Genomic DNA, 20,647 nt, shown 5'->3' on the forward strand with positions numbered 1-20,647 from the left:
ACTTCATTTTGAAATGTCGAAGTACCGAAGCGCTCAGGTCCTTTGCGAGAGAGAGAGAGAGATAAAACTTTATTGTGTCCATTATGGGGTCTGGGGGCGGCGGGGGTTGGGAGACTAACCCCCAGTCCTCCCCTTCCTCAGACGAGAGCACGGAGTAAGATATCTTACTTCGTGGACGAGAGACATGGAGGAAGGAAAAAAGTTTCCTCCATGACGAGAGACATCGGCTATGGTGGTTAGAGTAGTTACTTCTGCATCTTTCGCCCCTGCAAACATGGCCGCTGACATTCTCAAAAGTAAAATGCGGCTAAATATGAACTCATAAATAAATCACAGACATTTATTTGAAAATACATGTACAACGCATATATGACTGTGATAATAATTAAAAACATACTTTTAAATCTGACTGTCGTCGCCGCTGCACTGTTATTGTGCACAAAGCAGCTTTGGCGAGCCAAGTCATGACAAGCTAAGCACGCTGCTGTTTGCTGCTACTGCCTACTGCTGCTTCGCCGCGAAGCTATCGTAGCTGTTTTACCCATTTGTGAATATTGCTCGAGCTCTGCGATATAAATAGAAAAGTGATCTAAAACGTGTTCTCAATAATAACTTAAGTTGCCGATGGCTTTGTAATGTTGTGATAGCCAGCTGCGAGGCGTAACAATGAACGGAAGACTGGACGGATGTCTAATCGTTAGCTGCTGTGATGACAGCACGGATGGTCTTGTAAAAGGTTGGTTGTAGTAGTGGTTTTCTAAAGACATGCATTATCTCTGAACGTATGCAATATTGCAGGCGTGCATGCTTACTTGCCGCTTTGTTTGGTTTTATATGCAGAAATCGTCGACTCCCCATCGGTTTCACCTGTCGATGTTTCCGAGGGCGTCCAAGCTTTCCCATGGGCATTCGAAACTAAGTACTACACTGCAACGATTTACCTCCACACGACGTCGACATCAGTAGTTGAATACGACGACAGTGCTGAAAACATTCACGGCCTTATAGTACTTTTCAACCCAAACCAGGTGGGCGTCGTTGCTTCTTGCTGTGCTGGAGACCGAATTGTGGTTGTGTAATCAACACGATAAACTTGAAGCGCGGCGTACGAAGGAATATATCAAATCACTGCGAGAACATAGTACCCGGCATAAATAATATAAGCACACTTGTACAGCGACCACAGACGAAGACACATGAAAAGGAGCGGTTTTACTATCAATAGACAGACTAATCGCGAATCCTGCGCGCGACATTGCAATGCGAAAGCTGTCGCAAACTCTCAGAGCAACTGACAAGGAACGATGAAGTAGCACAGAGGCGAGCGCGAAACTCGTTTGTGTAGTAAGCCGCCGCGTGGTAACGCGAAAACGATACAGAACGCTAGCAGGATGTAAAGACGGGCAGCCGCAAACACAGGATACAAAATAAATAGAAAAGATTTACTTATGGCTGCATCAGGTTTCCAGAAAATCTCAATCTCACTGGCCAACAATGATGCTGCGAATGCATCCGGAATGTTCGCGTAATAGCTGTTTCTGTTAAATAATATGGGCTGTGCCTTATTGCGTACTCTCATGCACACTCACGAGTGCCATGAAGCTGCCATCAATCCAGCGAAACTTGTTAACTTGGAAGACTCGGCTAGTTGGTTATTGGCCTTATGGGACATGAAACGTGGCAGGACGACCGTGAAACATTGACCCATTTAAGCCAATTTAAAGTTAAAGAAACAAGACAAACAAGAATACAAATGCAATGTGTGATGGTGCTGTGGTGACCATAAGAACAAGCGCTACTCTTTGCACCTGCGTGCCATGAAACCTCATGTAGCAAAACTGGATTTTACAAGTTGTATGAACAGTGTCCATCAGCAGACCTGTGTACTTCAAGTTCTGTATATTGTTCATGTTGGTGGTGCGTTTCACAAGCAAATGCAAAGCCACTTCTGACAGAAAGAAAAGCAAATAATAGTACCAGAACAAACAACCTGCCCTCTGTATTACTTCAGAAAGACACCTTGGAGCTGGCAGACAAGTGGATAGAAAAATGTCGCTGTGACGTCGTGCTTCTGGTTTGTGGCCGCTGCCCCTCTGCTGCAGAACCACAAGGCAAGCACTGATTACAGCTTGAGTGTAACTTTTGGGAGCATGTAAATCTGTTTTTATCATTAGTGACATCAGAACATTAGGACTATTACTTACTTTCCAGGGGTGGGCAAATAACTTGTTTGTATACGAATCGAATATGAATACTAAGTATTGAATTGAATCGGCAAGTGAAACACACGCATATATTTACAGCAGGAATATATTTCGGTATAATTATGTAGCTCGCGTGTACAGACTAGTAAAAAAACAATAGCAAACTATCAGGTAAAAAGAATCAGTTTTAGTCATTAAAAAAACTGCACACATTGGCTCTAAACAAGTTTAGAGCCTGATTTGAAACAAGCATTCCAAGAAAGAATGGCTGCTGTATAGCTAGCTTTCCAAAAACGCTAAATAAATGGTTGCAGAAAGAAGATCAGAAGTTGTGGAGAAAGAAAAAAAAGCTGCTGAAGGACTTGTATGCTGTAAGCAGATGCAAAATGGCTCATTGTAAGGAAAGCATCGCAGGTTGTACAGTAAACAATAAAACTGCTACACGAATAAACTGCCAAAAGCATTATCTATTCTGTTTGAGCATTTTGCTTCTAACGCTTCTGTCATCTCACTTCTGATAATTTGCAATACTTTATTTAGCTGACGGAGAACAGTAACCAGATTTTAACAGTCGGTAGTTGCGAAATATCTTGTTAGTTTCGAATATTAGAAAGTACTAAATAGTTATTTTTCAGATACAAATAGGTAGTGTGTAATATTCTATTCGTATTGAAAACTTTGAATATTCACCCACCCCTATTATTTTCTAATCCAACATGTATAACTCTTGAGTTAGAATGCATTTCTTGCTAGCAATATTTTTCGGTAATCGTAATGCTGCTTCGTGTTGGCACTATGAGTAACCTTATGATCCACAGTACTGTCATCAACTCTCAGTTTGTTAAAACAATGCAGGCCGCTTTAGAATTTTTGTTTTGTCCTCAATTGTTTATGGTCCTATGAAGTTGATCCATTCTGAGACACATGAATTCATTTCAGGGCTATCAAGGCAGCAAGTCTTGGAGTGGTGTGTTGAACGGAGCTGTGAGTTGATTGAAACTCAGCCAAGTGAGGAGGATGATGAAGAAGGTAACTCTCATTTTTAGATAAACTGAAAACATCTCAACAGTAAGAATGTGTGGAAACTAGATGAAGGCAAGAAAAGCTGTATTGTTGAATGTGGAAGGGGTTATAAAGGTTTTGGTCAGTTTAAAATGGGAAACAGTCAGTTATGAAGTCGCCCACATTTTCACTTTAATGGTGGCTAATCTCTGCTTCTTTAGGCTCCTAAAGACTGACTAGTTTGTTCCTATACACAAAGGCTCCAGCAGGGCTCATATTTTGTAGTGTTACTTAGTATTTTTTTCCCATTAATTTCACCCTTTCACCCTTTATCAGTAGCTCACTGTGTTTGCAGAATCAGGCATGTGTTATGATGTATAAGAAAAGAATCGTTACTAAATGGCTGTGAACGATGATGCAGTGGAGGCTGCCTAATTAATTACAGCTTCCTAGTGTTCCTTAATGTTGCTAAACCCTCAGTAGATAGGTGTGCTTGCTTACTGCCTCGATTGGTAAATAGCTGATAGGATAAAGCGTCAAACATTGCACTCAGCAGCAAAACACACTAGCTGCTAAGCCACTGCTGTAAGTCAAAATTGATTTCAACTGTAAATTTACTAGTGTATATACATTTGCGCTTAAGGGCTGTGCTAGTGCAAGCTGCCCCAATATTTAAAAACGTTGTGTGTGTCAGCTTACAAAATGACATTCCTCACAAGTCATGAAAAACAATGGAAGCCATAAATATAAGCAGGACACAAAATGGCTGACATTGTGGGGAAGGATATGGCACTCACTTCTGTGGTTTATGTAAACTTCCTTTACCTTACGTGCATATTTAAAAAAAAAAGAAAGATGGATAGGTATGCACCTTTTGTGCAGCCTCTATCATTGTGTGTTGCACGTGTATTATGTGCTATTGTAGACATAGCCAGTCATCAGTTGTCTCATTTTTAGGTTTATGTGAGTAAGGGGTACAGTTTCTTTTTGTTGCTGTGGTTGTTTATTTTATTTATTGTATACCCACAGACCCTATCGGCATTACAGTGCTGGGGTTTACAGACATAAAAGACATACAGACATTAAAGCAGGTAAACATGACATAGGGTTTAGATTCATTACTATTTAGAGTGAGCTCACTTAGAGGCATACACAGAGCGCACCAATAAGAAGAGAAATGCAAACAGATTTACTTGTTCAAAACATTTAGCATAAAAAAAATTAAAAAGCAACGTAAGCACAGTGTACACTCAGCCTTAAAAAAAGAAAGTTTCCCAGTTGCAGCTTCTAATGTAAAAATGAAAATGGTTTGTTATCACGAAATAGGAAAAAAAGAAGAGTAGAACAAAAAAAACTAGAAAATAGAGCAGCTGTGACACAGCTGAAAAGATTTTGCGCGCTAGTATCTTGTCACAACAGAACATGGACGGCATTTAAAGAAGTAAAAAACTGTTTTTCAGAAGTGGCCATCACATGTCTAAAGGTAACTTATTCCACTGCCGTATTGTTTGAGGGAAAAATTAGCTAGAAAAGGTGCCGGTTCTACATTTGAATTCCTGTATTTTATACTGTAGATCAAGTGGTTCAGAAGTATAATGAGGAGTAAAAATAAGGAAAAACATATTGTGCTCGTTAAATGCCAGTTCGTGAGGCATAAATACAATGCGAAATTTTAAACGTAGCTTAGCCCTTCGATGTTCGAGTGGTTCCCAGTGTAACACTTTCTTTAAATATGACATGCTCACTTTCTTTCCACTAGTTGTCTTACCTGGGACATACCGAGCAACCATGTCTTGAATATTTTCAAGTTTATTTATATCAAGGACAAGCTGAGGGTTGCATACTGTAGACGCATATTTCTATATCGGCCGTAGGTATGATTTATACAAGAGTTCACAAGTGTGCTGCCGAAAGTTAAGTGTGTTTTGGTGCAAAAATCCTTGTGATCTGGAAGCCCATGAGACTATAATCAACAAGCTTTGTCAAGACAGTGAATGTGTAAGATAGACTGTTATGTATTTGTACTCGGTAGCTGTTCATAATACTGTACTAGACACTGTGTAACATGAATTAGCTCGTATTAATTTCCTGGAAAACTTCATACGTACTGTTTTTTGAATAGTTAGTTTCATACATCACGAGTGTATGGCGTCCAGGTAATTTTGAAGAATATGGCAGTCATCATCCCTGCATATTTGTCTGTATAAGATACAATCATCTACTAACATCCTTATACATGACATTACCTAAGTACTGATGTCTTTGATGTATATAAGAAATAATAATGGCCCGAGAACCGGCTTTCAACTTGCATGCGTTGTTAGAATAGGTTCACTATGATGATTGATTGGGTTTCTGTTGCTTGTTCTGAATCATTTACATGTGTGCTACTGGTACCTTTAATTTTGCAGCATATGTTACTATCTGTGTGCCTGTCTGCTATCCCGTCAGGATCATAGATTGCTTTTTCATTGTGATGATTATGTTGTGGGCGCAGGTCAGCCAGACGCACAAGAAAGCAACCAGAGACACAAAGAGACGTATTTATGACACGAACGGCACATGGGACGAATACGGGAACATGAACTATACAGATAAGCTGGTTAAGTGTCACGCTCGAGCACTCACAATTCTACACAATAGTCCGGCCTCATGGCGACGGCTCGGCGGACTTGGCTCTGACGGCGGTGAGGTATACGGGCGGCGGTTGACGTTCCGGGTGGCACCAGGACGTAGCCCGGGTCCGGAGAGTTAGCTCTGGGTCGTAGCCCGAGCTCGGCACCGTAGCGGTGGGATGAGAGCCGGGGCGAAGCCCAGCACAGCAGTGGGTGAAAGCCGGGGCGGCGCCCGGTTTGCGGAACAGGACCAGGACTCCGGGACGTAGCCCGAGCCTGGAACACGGCAGCGGTCGTGCGAGCGGGAACGAGGCCCAGCTCCGCAGGACCCGCGTCGATGGTAGAAGCCGGGGCGACGCCCGGTTTGTGGAACAGGACCAGGGGGCTCTGGGTCGTGGCCCGAGCCCGGCAGCACGGCAGCGGTCGTGCGAGCGGGAACGAGGCCCAGCTCAACAGGACCCGCGACGATGGTAGAAGCCGGGGCGGCGCCCAGTTCACAGTGCAGGACCGGGATGCCGGGACGTGGGCCGGCGTTCGGTCCGCTCCATCTCGCTGCACTGCCCGTTCTGTCAGCCTGGCTGCCCCGTCGTTCCAGATGGTCTCTCCCGGCACGCGCGCCGTCCACGCGCACCAGCGACGCTCACTCCCGCGCTTTTCGGCCCCGCACGCCGAGCACAAGCACGGAAAAGCCCGCGTATTTCAAATATCGGTTCTGCACACCGATCACAAATATTAAGTTGTCGTCCTCCTACCACACTTCCCCCCTGTTCAAGAATGACGCGGTGGTGGGGTAGGACGCGTCGACTAAATATGAGTAACACACAACACAGAGTGCGGCGTTAATTCGTCCGTTCGTAAGCGAGTTCTTTCTTGTGGTCCGGTAATTTCACTTCACACCACATAGTGCACTGCACTCAACTGTTAGATGTTCGCTAGTTGATTGTCCCAAACACTCCATCTATACACTTGTTCACAACACACATTTGTAACTGACAATTCAATTGTCCGAGGCCATTCCTAAATAGTATTTCTTTTTATCCTATCCGTTGCATATGCACTATTTTTTTTTTTTTCGCCTTTTTCGGAGCTCCCATGCTTGCCTACTTCCAGCCCGTTTCCTTCTCTTTCCTTCGGCTATAGATTGCTCGCACGGCTTGGAATGGCTTTGGTAGAACTCTGGCTTCTTGGACTTTCTCATTGTCACCCACATCTTCTTCCAGCCCTTAGGCATTCTGTGAAAGTTCTTCGTGCCCTTACACGTTGCGTTACATCTGGGACGCTTCGGGTATCTTCTGGCTTTCTGATTACTCTGTTTCTTGGAATCTAAATGCCTCGCTATGCCTGCTGCCTGGCGATCACTGGTATCATTTTCGATGACTGACTCACTCTTGTTCTGAGGTGAAGCTACCTCTTTCTCTGCTGTGCTCTGCTCCTTGTTTACGCAAACCTTGATCGGGATGTCGACCATCCTCTTATCCTCGTCACCCTGCATCAAGGCCTCCTCAGTGGTGCGCTTCTCTAGGCCGTCACGGGTGCTATCGAATCTGCCAACTTCGGGCATCTTTCTCATGTGATGCAGTTCTGCTCGCAATATCTTGATCTCGTTCTCTAGGAACATTTTCCTCTTGTCATAGGCTTTGTTAGCTGCAGCATGTTCTGCTAATCTAACAGCGTCGACGCGTTTCCTTCCTTCCTCAATTAGTTTGAGGCCGCTCACCGGTAGTCCACTATCTCGCACGCTCAAACTGGTTCTATGTTCTTGAAGCTTGAGCTTCAGCAGTAAAACGCGTTCCTCGGCTTGGAGCCGTTTTTCTTCGAGCTCAAAGTTCACGCGCTGATCTTCACGAGCTTGGGCGCGAAGTTCCCTTTCTGTCGCGCGTTGCGCGTCAATCCACTCACGAAGAGTGGCGCCAGCTAAGCCCATGTCCTTGCCGATCGCGTACAGTCTCTCAATATCCATGGCCTCCTCCCGCGCGTCTAGCTGTCGGCAAGATGTTAAAGCCGATCCTGGCAGGCTCGCCAAAATTTTGATGATTATGTTGTGGGCGCAGGTCAGCCAGACGCACAAGAAAGCAACCAGAGACACAAAGAGACGTATTTATGACACGAACGGCACATGGGACGAATACGGGAACATGAACTATACAGATAAGCTGGTTAAGTGTCACGCTCGAGCACTCACAATTCTACACAATAGTCCGGCCTCATGGCGACGGCTCGGCGGACTTGGCTCTGACGGCGGTGAGGTATACGGGCGGCGGTTGACGTTCCGGGTGGCACCAGGACGTAGCCCGGGTCCGGAGAGTTAGCTCTGGGTCGTAGCCCGAGCTCGGCACCGTAGCGGTGGGATGAGAGCCGGGGCGAAGCCCAGCACAGCAGTGGGTGAAAGCCGGGGCGGCGCCCGGTTTGCGGAACAGGACCAGGACTCCGGGACGTAGCCCGAGCCTGGAACACGGCAGCGGTCGTGCGAGCGGGAACGAGGCCCAGCTCTGCAGGACCCGCGTCGATGGTAGAAGCCGGGGCGACGCTCGGTTTGTGGAACAGGACCAGGGGGCTCTGGGTCGTGGCCCGAGCCCGGCAGCACGGCAGCGGTCGTGCGAGCGGGAACGAGGCCCAGCTCAACAGGACCCGCGGCGATGGTAGAAGCCGGGGCGGCGCCCAGTTCACAGTGCAGGACCGGGATGCCGGGACGTGGGCCGGCGTTCGGTCCGCTCCATCTCGCTGCACTGCCCGTTCTGTCAGCCTGGCTGCCCCGTCGTTCCAGATGGTCTCTCCCGGCACGCGCGCCGTCCACGCGCACCAGCGACGCTCACTCCCGCGCTTTTCGGCCCCGCACGCCGAGCACAAGCACGGAAAAGCCCGCGTATTTCAAATATCGGTTCTGCACACCGATCACAAATATTAAGTTGTCGTCCTCCTACCACATTCATCTAAGGAAAAGTCGTCTAGCACTTGACTCTAGAATACTACAAAGGAGCCATTTTGGTGTACTTTACAAGCAAACTTCATACTTTAAGAAATGTTTATTCTTGTACAGGAATTCAGCCCAATACCACTACTTGGGACAGTCACTACCATATGAACTATAACCACAAGGCTAGCAAATGGTAGCAGAAGGCTGAATTAATTGACAGCTTGAAGTATTTCAAACGTGGAAGAAAATGAGACTAATTGGGTGAAAGAATCCAGCGAAAAAACATGAAGACAAAGAACTTGGTCCTGTAGTTCTTCTTTGTCTTCATGTTTTTTCACTGCTGATCCTGTGTAGTTTTTCTTTTAAGAACTTGGCCCTGTAGTTCTTTGTTTTCATGTTTTTTCTCTGCTGGACCTGTGTAGTTCTTCTTTGTCTCCATGTTTTTCCGCTTATTTCTTTCACCCACTAATATGAACCAACTCGCCTAGCAAGCAAAGTTAATGAAGAATTAATCATTCCAACATATTGTTTTGCTGAAATCCACAAGGAAGAGAGTTCCATGTATGAATAAATTGACGTTCGCATAGGTCCTTAAAAGATATACAGCAGCTCAGATGGTGGAGCAACTGCCCCAGAAAATCAGTAGTCTCAGGTTTAATACCTGGCCCATTGTTCTTCATTTCTTCAACCTACAGAGTTTGCTACGCATGGACTATAAAACAGGGACCTTGTAGTATTCTAATTCAGTCAGGTAGACTACAATATATATATATTGAATGTGAAGCATTTCTTGGCGAACATTTGCCACTTTGACAGTATCTATCTATCTAGCCGCCTACGTCTTGGTGCTCTCGTGGTTGAATCGTTAACTTGGTATTTGCCAAAATTGGCATACTATGACAAGGATGTATGACAAACGTGAGTGATAGATCATGACATGAATATCATGACATGTGTGTCATGTAGGTCATGAAACAGCTGCCAAAGTCTTGGTGCTCTCATGGTTGTTTCGTTAACTTGGTAGGTATGGAAATTGGCATCGTATGACAGCATTTTATGACAAAAGTTAATGATAGGTCATGACATGTGTGTCATGTGGGTCATACAGCAGCCGCCTAAAACGACAATGAGCCAGCGAAAAAACATTAACACTCAAAAACCGCTGAAATGGGTTCGGACGTGGGTATCAAGTGAAGGCAACACTAAAGGATAATGGCAGAAGCTATAGTCATGAGCATGACTCAGCAAAAATGACAATGACTCGGGAATAACATTAACAATCATAAACCAATGGAATGGATTCGGATGTAGTACTACGTGAAGGAAAAGGCTAAAGGTCAATGGTTGAAGTAATGGTCATGAGCATGGCTAAGGACTTTCGCCTTAAGGTCTCCTAGGCATTGCTAAAGGGACTCCTGAGGAATCATGACGTGAATGTCATGACATGCGTGTAATGTAGGTCATGAAAAAGCCACCTACGTCTTGGTGCTGTCATGGTCGTTTCGTTAACTTGGTAGGCTCCCCGCACACTGCTTCGTATAACATCGATTCCCACAGGGCGTGGGATTTGCCGGCTTTTTTAATTTTATTATTATTATTATTATTATTATTATTATTACTTTTTTTCGTAGAACTTCCTACACCTAGCAGTTTTCTGCTAAAGTGGTTCGAATACCTGCATGATGTAGTGTGCCTTTTTAAATGTTATGTACCACACATGTTTTGGCTAGAAAAGGTATGTCTTTTATAGGGTCCCTGTTTATGCAAGTTCCTTACACTTTTCCGAATCGGTCACTTCCACCTTTTCTCATCTCGGTGTCATCTTAGACCTATCTTGTTTTCTCTTTAGAGTCAGTCTCCATTGTCTTGTTGCCAATTTAGCTTTTGTGTCTTTTCAACAGACAGCTTACCTCCCCAGGCTTTTCTCTTGAAACTTTGATGCATTTTTCATGTCTGAACATCCCTCACACATAGTCATTCTGAGCTCTTTCTTTCCTTGTCTCTGCACATGTCCATCTCAGCTAGCTGCACTTCGTTAGCTGCATTAGCTCTCTACTAATGTAATTTTGCTTCCACATGGCATTGCTGAACCACTGTCTTGTAAACTTGGTTTTCTTACTTTGGCTGGTATGTCATGTCTTACACACGAACAGGCTGCAGTATTGTTATACGGATCTTTGTTGAAGCACAATGTAAAATATGTATTTGGGGTACAATGAATCATCAGCAAGAAGTTTGCATTGTCAGTGGTAGTGGGTCACTCAGAAAAGCTTTTATGACGACAGCTGTTTGGCCCCCTGCTTCAATCTGGTGGATCCAAAGTTGGCAACATCTTTTCTAATCCATTTAATGTGTACAGGTGATCTCCTGGAAACACAGGGTTCGCACAGCCCCTTGAAATCCTTGAATGTCCTTGATATTGACAGTATAAGTTCAAGGGCCCTTGAAACTACTTGAATACCCGTGGGCTCCTTGTAATCCTTGAAAATCCCGTGGGATTTGTTCCGCTAGAGGAAAATAACGATGTACATCCGCAAGTCATGCTGATATTTAAGGCCCTTTCGCTTACGAATGCCCATGAAAACAAGCTGTGTTGACTAAAGGGCAACATCAGGAAGTTTCGGTTTTAAATCTCGCAGCCCCTACGTCGTCTGGCAACTAATATGCATTGGAAATCCAATCCAATGCGAGACATATCGCTCGCTCGGCTTGCGTATAGTGCCTAGAATATACTCTAGTGTGCCGTCCACCGAGAGTCTCCAACGCGGGACGGTGGCGCGGGCTGTGATGCCTGCCGCCACGGGCCACCAGACGGCGATGCCTGTCGGCACCATGCTAAATCCTGCGGTGTTCGACTCGCGTTTGTTTGCGATGCGTTGATTGCTACGCGTCGATTGCAATGCTTAGTTCATTTCTCGCCTTGCTGCCGCTTTCGTTGCAGTCTTTTCTTATTGTGAGTGGGTTTTTTGCATCTATGTGTGCACTCGTCTGCCTAAAGAAACTTTGAACAGGTCGCTCGCGATTTTGCCAGAGACGCGGAAAGAAACGGTTCATCTCATTACCCAGCGCGTCCGCAGACCCCGAACGTATTGCGGATTGGGACAAGAACATAAGAGGCAGATCGCCGGGCAAATGGGGAGACTCGCGTCGTGTCTTGCCTGAAGTCCGCCCATGTCTCAGCATGGTCCGGCACAGTCTCGAAGTGCAGCGCACCAAGCAGCCGGCGGCGGCAGGCATCACACTCGGTGCTACCGCGACACCCGCTCTCGGCACACTAGTATGTGTCTTTTAGGTACTATAGTCGGGCCGTTTGTCGGCCTCGTGCGCGCCATTTCAGTGAAGTTTGCGTTTGCGTTGTGTGTTTACTTTGACAAGATGCCAGGCGGGAAGTGCAAGTTTCAGCCTGCGTGGCTGCAACATACGGACTATCGTCACTGGGTGAGACCGGAACCAAGCGATCCTTATCGAGCAATGTGCGCATTATGTCAGAAGACGGTCGACATTGCAACGATGGGGGAATCTGCCTTGAAGACCCACCAGAAAGGCGAAAGGCGACGAAGTTTCCGTCGAACAGCCAAAGAAAAAGAAGCGGAGATAACAGCTCTTGAAAGAGAAATTAATGCGAAAATAGGGCTCCTTTCCTAAGTCATGTGAGGAAATAAAATTACGCTAACACTCCTTGAATTCTGCCTTTTTGCATCCTTGAAATCCTTGAAATGTCCTTGAATTTCCAGCCAAATATTGTGTACGAACCCTGGAAACAGATGGGCAAAGAATTTTCTGTAGCAGATACAGTTAAACCTGCTTAATAACGAACCTCCATATAACGAATTCCTGGATATAACGAAGTTTTTCTATTCCCCGCCGTTACTCCATAGAAGCACATGTATTTGAGACCTCTACGTAACTAAGTGGCAGCGGGAGACCCCCTCAAATTAACTAATTTTCCCCGCCGACAACCTAGAGATTTCGCCCCAAATTTTGTCATTTTTGCGCGAGCACCAACCGGAAGCACCTTCTCCGCCGCGACGGAATGCGAAGCGGCGGCGGCGCGCTTGGCACACTCGAATTCACGACGACTGCGAGGCGAGAGCGAGCGTACGTGTGCATGCGCGAGGCGGGCCTGCATCCCTCGACCAAGCGATCTTGCCACCGCAGGCGTGACTTTTCCTTCTCCCTTCATTCAAACCTGATCCCGCCGCTTGCTGCAGCTGGCCCAGCCCGCAAAGCCAGCACTCTCCTTTTCCAGTTGATGTTGCTGAAGGAAAAAAAAAAAAAAAACATTTCTTTTTCAATGCGCTGGCAGCGCCACTCTTTGGTTACTGCGCAAGTCTCTGCGCTTCACTAACCTGACACCAGGTGACACTATACGACGCTACGACGCCATCGTGTTGCTCGCTCTTCGTTTCCAACGCCTCACACTTGTGCGAAACGACATGCGTCCACGCATCCAGTACCTGGTGTGACATTACAAGGATGAGTGATTCCAAAGCATGAGGTGCGCGGTGCTGTAAAGGATTTTTTTCCTCTCTTTTGGTCACGGAAAACGGGTGCGCGTTACAATCGAGGGCGCGTTAGAATCGAGTAAATACGATACGCGTTTCTTTTTCAAATTTTCATGCCGAACCTGCATATAACGAAATCCTCTTTATAACGAAGTTTTTTGGGAATTTGTCAATTTCATTGTATCCAGGTTTAATTGTAATCATATGTACTGTCTCCATTTCAGATGCAACAGGGGTCAGAAGGATTGTTGAAGCACTTCACGCACATCCATGGCCTCAGCTTGAAATGAAAGGCAAGGGGAACCATAAATGCTCTTGTAGTTGTGTGCTGGTAATGTCTCTTGCACTGTTAAGCTTAGTAGCACTCGTCAGATTGCACCTAAAAATATGTTTCATAAAGCATAACTATGACTTTGATGCTATGATGTGTCTCATAGACAAAATTCTCAAGGTTCATGCTGTTTAATTGTACATAATGCAGAATGTTAGTATAGAATATGTCAGCAAATGCAGGGACATTGTGTTAGCATTGCATGCTCTACATCGCTCATGCACTGCACACACCATACTGTGGGTGTTGCATTCATATGTTAACACTAACAGATGTGAGAGGAGCCTTGTATAAGGGAACAAACCTGTGTGCTTCAAGGAAAGAGGCACCAACTTTGGACTTATCAAGTCATCATTCCTGTATGTCCAGCTGTTTAATTCCCACTTGATGCTGGTATTTGTGTCATCTTACTTTGATAATGAAGTATTGAATGCACCTTGTGTTTTAAGCACATTCTTGGTTGTTGTGTCTGGCACTGTAGGCTTAATGAGAGATGCTTAGACAAAATTCACCATGTTCTCGCATGCAGGTGGCAACCACAACAGCACCACAGCATTGTCATTTTGCTGCTTTAATATAGTTGTTTGTGGAGTACAATATAGTTAACATCAATATTATGTTGCATGCAATGTTAGCACGCGGGCGTTTTCGTGGCTCTAAAATAATATATAGCTCCATTCCTGACCTTTAAGCACTTATATTACTTTTATAAAAAACACAGAAATGCTTTTATGAAGCAACCTCTGGACTAACTTGAATTAAAGTGTTTGCATATAAGAGAGAATGTTAAATTCTAGTGACTGTTGTAAGCAGAATTTGATTTAGGCCAGGGATTTTTTTACAATGATTGCCAAAAAATTTGTAAGTTTAAACAATTAAAATAGAAGCTCAAAGTTTACAAACCCGTAACTTGCCTCAATAACAGGTATCACAGTTCTGTAAACTGCATCCGTTAAAGCATCTAAAGCAGACAAAATTGATGTATTCCACATCACTCTGAAATATACCACTAATATGCGAGTATGACTTTTGCAGAACCCTTGCAAACATTGTAACCAATCCATGTAAAATAATTTATATGTCAAATTCATCTACTTTAGATGTACTATTAGGTGAAGTTTACAGAATTGTGATATCTTGTTTTAGTTGCCGAGTTATAAACTTCATAGTTTTGTTTTCTAAGATGCTGAGATCTTCAACAATTTTTATTAAAAAATCACCGGCCTAAATAAAAATTTACCAGCTACAGTCACTAGATTTCAACGTTTCTTTTAAGTGCAAGAAACCTCATCAAATTTGGTGCAGTGGTTGCCAAGAAATTTCTCCGTTTCCACGTATTTAGGAACCCCTGAGCTATAAAGCTTCCTCTTAGAGTAGGGTGAGAGAGTGAAAGTTAGGCTCTTCGATTCCATTAGCTTTAGATGTCATTCATTTAATCAATAATTGTTATGTGTCATTGCATTGATAACTTCATTGTGGTTGTTATCAGAGAAAAAGAGTTAATTCTGTTGCATGATGTCGATTTGTTGCTCAGTGACTTACCTTGCTACTCAGGTGAAGTTCCAGGGCCAAGCAGAGCAGGCAACCAGCATTCAAGATTATCTGCTGGGGATAGCGAAGAAGGTGTGCCTTTCTTTTTCTTTTTTTTAAGCTTTGTAAGTACATCTGACTAAATTTTTTTGCCATTCCAGCCAGCACAGATCTCAAGCTGTTTTCAGAAGCCATGGCCACTGACAGTGAAGATGCAAGCTTTGAGGAACTGTTTGCCAAGTTTAAGGATATGAAAGGTACGATAACTCGTTAGCTATCAATGTGAGCATGAGTGCAAGCCATTGTGCTACCTAAAGAGATCACCTTGCTCTTTTAATTAATGCAAAATAACTAATTCCTGGGCTAGTTGGCGCATTCCTCGTGGAAAGCCAGTGTTCCATTGCAACTAAACGGGACAACAAAGGTGCACATAAATCTTCAGCGTATCTGACCTGAGTGAGGTATTACTTTCAGTAATTTTGAGGCATACTCTCACTTTCACGAAACATGCTCTCGCTCCACACGTCACCGAGCATCTGACGTCAAAAAGAAGAGAAGCAAAGCTGAACTGATAATTTTAATAGTGTTCAGCACACCACTAAAAGCAGGCTATCTTTTCAGCTGTTTATTGGCCTACATTGTTGTTAGAAGTGGCAATGCCATGGCTGCCTGAGTTCATTCTTCAGTGCCTCTTCTAGTCAGCGAATGCGCCACCATAAGTGATTTTTCTTGTTCCCAGAGTTGTATTCTGACCAGTATGTTGACTTGCTTGGGCAAACATAACACTGCATTGCAGTACTATGCATATGACATAAAACATGCCATAAACGTAAAATATTGATGCCATAAAACATAAAAATAGTGCTGTGGCACGCCAGCTATTTCATATGCTTTCGCTGGCTTAATCCAAACATTAAAATACACTGAAAGTGATCTCCCTGGAAGTGTTAAACAAGAATGTGGTCCCTGGAATGACACTGTTATGGGCCAAGTGCCTTATACTTAGATTAACTGAAGGGGTGAGCCACAAAGGAACTTCATAATGGGCAAAAGTAAGCATTCTGGGTATATTTTAAGGCCCACACAGAAAATGGCTCACAATATCGCAGGGTCCCACAATAACTTTGCACTACATCTTTGTGTCAAGGTCTTGCCTTGTATCTTAGCACTTTGACTAGATTTAGCTTACAACAGGTGCTGCATCATTCTGGCTTTTCCGTGCAGTCATCTAAAGCACATTTGGGAGAGTAGAGAGACTGTAATGTCCTGATATGTCGGCATTGAATTTCGATTTTATTTATTTTGTTTAAAGGCCAATTGCAAGAAAACTTCACTTTGGCTATATTTGTCTAGTATATGCCACTGAACTAATCTTGGCAAAGCCACAGGGCTGGCAATTGTGTAGTTTTTTTTTTTTTTTTTTTTTTTGTTAGCAGCCTTTAAACGGCATCTAAGCAGATGATGCGAGTGGTGGTGTCGCTATGACGCAAGTCCCAGCATGATGCATCCAACATTTTTCACTGTGCCACAGGTACTGGGTGCTCGCGCTTGCTTGTGTAGTCATGCCTAGAGAACCGTAGAGACCAATCAGAGGATGCGGTAGTTTAACGTCTCACATGGGAAGTGGGTTCATTGCTGCACCTCATGGCGGCTGCAGTATCCATGCTACATAACAGTGTGACCTCTAACATTGCAGAGGTCATGCATCACTTCAGGCGAGTAGTAATGGCAGTGGTTTTTTTTTTTTTTTTTTTCAGTATCGGTAACAATAATGGCTATTCTCGCAACATTTTCGCGATGCTCCCGCTCGTATTTCAAACATCAAATTTTGTACAGGAGCTTCTCTATATCTACTATGTCTTAAACTAGGCTTATTATGTGGTTCAAATTATGTTGCAGTTGGTCTTTAAAGTACCAAAGCAGCATCAACGCTATGTACAGTTGTTATGTGACATGCATGAAATATTTCCATTGATTCTTTTAAGGTGTAGGAGACCAAAGCAAACTGACAACACTGTGCAATGTGTATGATGAATTGGGCGATACGCACCTTTAATTAGTACAGTGTCAACTGTACTGTAAGTTTTGTCACCATATTTTTTCCGCAGTTCAAGCTGACAAGCTTTCTGGAGAGGAGCGGAAGAAGTTTGCGGAAAAGGTAAGAATTAGCTGCTTTCAAGCACCAAGTGAAAGCAGCTCATTTTTTTCTTTGAAACTTCTGTTGGTTAAGCAGCTGTAGTACCCCTGAGGCAGAAGTAACCATTACAGATTCATTTTTTTCTCAAGTAGTTTCAGTGTGGCCCATTCAGAACAGCTGCTGTCTCACATGAATATTACGTGAATATGTTGGTTGTGCTCCTTTATTGTGCCACCTTGAATTACCAGAAGTGCAGTTCTGCACCAACATTATAGTCTGCTCAAAGTGATCTTGCAGTAATCTTGATGAACCAGGATTTATATGAACTGGGCTTACTGGCACCTGCATTAGTGGCTTTGTGATAAAACACATAATCACGTCCAATTGCTGTGATGTGACCTTTGGCACTGAATCATCTTGTACTTTGCCATTGTTTTCAACTGGCTGAAAAAAAAGGGGGGGTATGATTACTCGTTGCATACTGATTGGATAGGGTCTTCATACTGTGATCGCTGGACTGATAGTCATTTAGTTTAGTACTTAGTGAAAAAAAGAGGAGGCAAAGATTTTATGTCAGTGCACTTTTGAGCTTACCAATTCACATTATTATATTCAAATTTGCGACATTCAAAATCAACAAGTTAGGGTTTTGCAAATTGCCATAGTCGTGTCAGACATTGCAATGTTGAAAAAAATTCAGGTCGAACCCATCTCACAATGAATTTAGACGTTAATTCAATTAGCATTTACCACCGAAGCGCGCCATGTATGAGGTGTGCATGCAATCTGGCTCCAATCTCGCGCTTCGCTCTGGACACGCTGTGCCATGTAGAGCTGCCATGGAGTTCGAGTATGGTGTATGTGTAAATATATATTCTGACAAGGTTATTTGAATAGATATAATGCAGGTTTGGTTCCACTCAACATCGGATAAGCTTTCGAAGGATTTTTTTTGTGATTGGAGAACGGCACGTACCTAGCGGCGCATACCCAGTGACCGAAGTTGGGACCCGCCGGGGTGGCTCAGTCAGCTAAGGCGTTGCGCTGCGGAGCACTAGGTCGCGGCATCGAATCCCGGCCGCGGCGGCCGCATTTCGGTGGAGGCAAAATGCCCGTGTGCTTGCGTTGTAAGTGCACGTTAAAGAACCTCAGGTGGTCAAAATTAATCTGGAGCCCTCCACTACGGCGTGCCTCATAATCAGAACTGGTTTTGGCACGTAAAACCCCCAGACAGAAGAAGACAGAAGTTGGGGTGAAAGAGGTTCATTGAAGAGCGGCAGGTTCATTGAAGAGCGGCACATACGCAGCGTCACATACACAGTGACCCAAGTTGTCCCAACGATTGAATCCGAATCCAGTTCCTTCAGCACATTAGCCCGATTCTCTTGGCTGGAAAAATGCTAGATACAGATCAACTTCGGAAAGTGTGCAAAGTATCCCAAGAATGCTAATCGCATTAAAACAAAAGTGGAAGTAGGCTCATTGATTAGCATTGATGTTTTTTATGTGGTATGCTCAGCTGGATTCACCCTTTCTAATCACAGGTTGCCATCCAGTTTTGGAGGGCATTTGGAGGAGAAGAGGATGAAGTATGTGGCCTCAGCTCTGAAGATGAAGCAGAGAAATAGCAAGCCAGTCATGTACATATGTATTCAAAGCTTAGAAGCAAAAATAAACTTGACATTTTGTGTTCTATATAATGCCGACAGTGAAGGACCCTGTACTTTGGACGTTCACCACAACCACAAAAGCACATGAATAATACAGTACTGTTGTGAAGCGAAAAGCTTGTGTGATCTTTAACCACAGCACAATCCTCTTATTCCTATCTTAGTGACCAACGCCACATAGCAGTATTGTGCGAAATGTCCGTTACATAGCTGGACTTCATTGTCTTCCATAGTTCCAGTAAGCTTACTGTGGAATTACTGCACTTCAGTATGATGCATGATGGTGGCAGCTTTCTTTGTTTTATATCCAGCACCAGTTTATGCTCTCTACCTTACCCAACATAAGTGCATATACAGGCAATATATTGCCAAATGCGTGTTGATCCATTTATTTTGCACCTGGTTTTCTAAGTACCCATCATTTGCTTTAAAGTTTTGCCTGTGCATTTGTTAAATATGTCAACTTTATTTATGGCAATCCTAGCCAGTAGTTATTCTCAGTGATGCAGTACCATCAGCATAAAGCGAAACATGAAAACATGATAATAAAGGGTACCTTTTACACACAACAGCTTTAGAGTTCAGTTTCTAAGCCAGTTTCTAATCAAGCTGTAGTCACAAGAACTTTAGTGTCATAGCCAAAATCACATCAGTGCTACGAACACTGGCATATGTGATGTACTTCACTTTGGCTTGATTGATCATGGTTCAAATTATTAGCTGAAGAAGAAATGAAGACAGCCAGCAGAGTTCATGTGTCAAGTTATGGTGTGGAAAGCCCAGATAAATGTATTTTAATTATGGTTTAAAGATTGCACATAACTGGCCGCAAGCCACATGATTAGCTGCATTTGACATTATGTACACTTCTGGTAGCACGAACAGCTCAATTCATTCATGCTCTGTAGGCTACACAAGAGAAAGTGCTTGGAGTGCTGGATTATGCACGGACCAGCACACATACAAGTGGTTAATTATAAACAATAAGTTCTACATGCCACTTACGCAACTTCTTTACTATGAAGGCCTGCGCACATTTGTAGACATTTTTAATGCTCTACAAATAGGCCATGTAGCAACCCGTGAGATAAAGAAAAAGCTATAACAGGAATATTCTCCAACATCGTCTACTGCAAACCAATTCACCGTGAGGATTCCCTAAATTTTTTTTAATCTTAGCGTAAGTCAAATATAACACACTATAATTAATGGAAGTTTCCATATTGAAGTTTTCACCGCAGAGGGATGATAATGCATAGTTATACTCTCGCATGACTCATCTAAAAAGCACTGGTGTTTTACATTCTTTCATTCCAGTCTATTCGTGTGTGTTGCTGCTGGCAATTCAACACTGCTTAACTGGGCCAGCAATATGTCTCAATTGCCTTACACCAGAGTAGATTTACAAAGTCATGCAAACCATTCATATAAAATATTGCTTTTGCTTGCATACAAGTACGCTGTCTCCGACTTTACACTTCCTTTTCATACTGTTCGTTTAATTTCTATAACACTGCTTCCCATCCTGCACCTTCCACATAGACTAATGGTCCATAAGCCTAAGCTGGCCTCTAGTGTTACGTGCAGATCACTAATATTCAATCACAATGGTAATAACACACTAAGCTGCAATTCTCTTTGTAGTAATGTAGACTACATTTTGGCTCCCTGTTGGTTGCATACTGGACTAGAGAACACAAAATAAATGCTGCTTAAAGACTATAATTCATCTGAAGAGA

The 20,647-nt window shown here is 43.7% G+C and overlaps 1 protein-coding gene across 1 annotated transcript; it reads left to right on the top strand.

Annotated features, from left to right (window-relative positions):
- Positions 1-468: 468 nt before the first annotated feature.
- On the top strand, positions 469-18,946 carry LOC119442899 (alpha- and gamma-adaptin-binding protein p34). Its single transcript, XM_037707952.2, has 9 exons — positions 469-736; positions 841-1,028; positions 2,012-2,111; positions 3,144-3,233; positions 13,465-13,533; positions 15,126-15,194; positions 15,263-15,358; positions 17,210-17,259; positions 18,783-18,946. The coding sequence occupies exons 1-9, from the start codon at positions 667-669 to the stop codon at positions 18,864-18,866; spliced, it is 816 nt and encodes a 271-aa protein (XP_037563880.1). The 5' UTR covers positions 469-666; the 3' UTR covers positions 18,867-18,946.
- Positions 18,947-20,647: the final 1,701 nt, after the last annotated feature.

The sequence above is a fragment of the Dermacentor silvarum genome, chromosome 2 (assembly GCF_013339745.2).
Source record: "Dermacentor silvarum isolate Dsil-2018 chromosome 2, BIME_Dsil_1.4, whole genome shotgun sequence".
NCBI lineage: Eukaryota > Metazoa > Arthropoda > Arachnida > Ixodida > Ixodidae > Dermacentor > Dermacentor silvarum.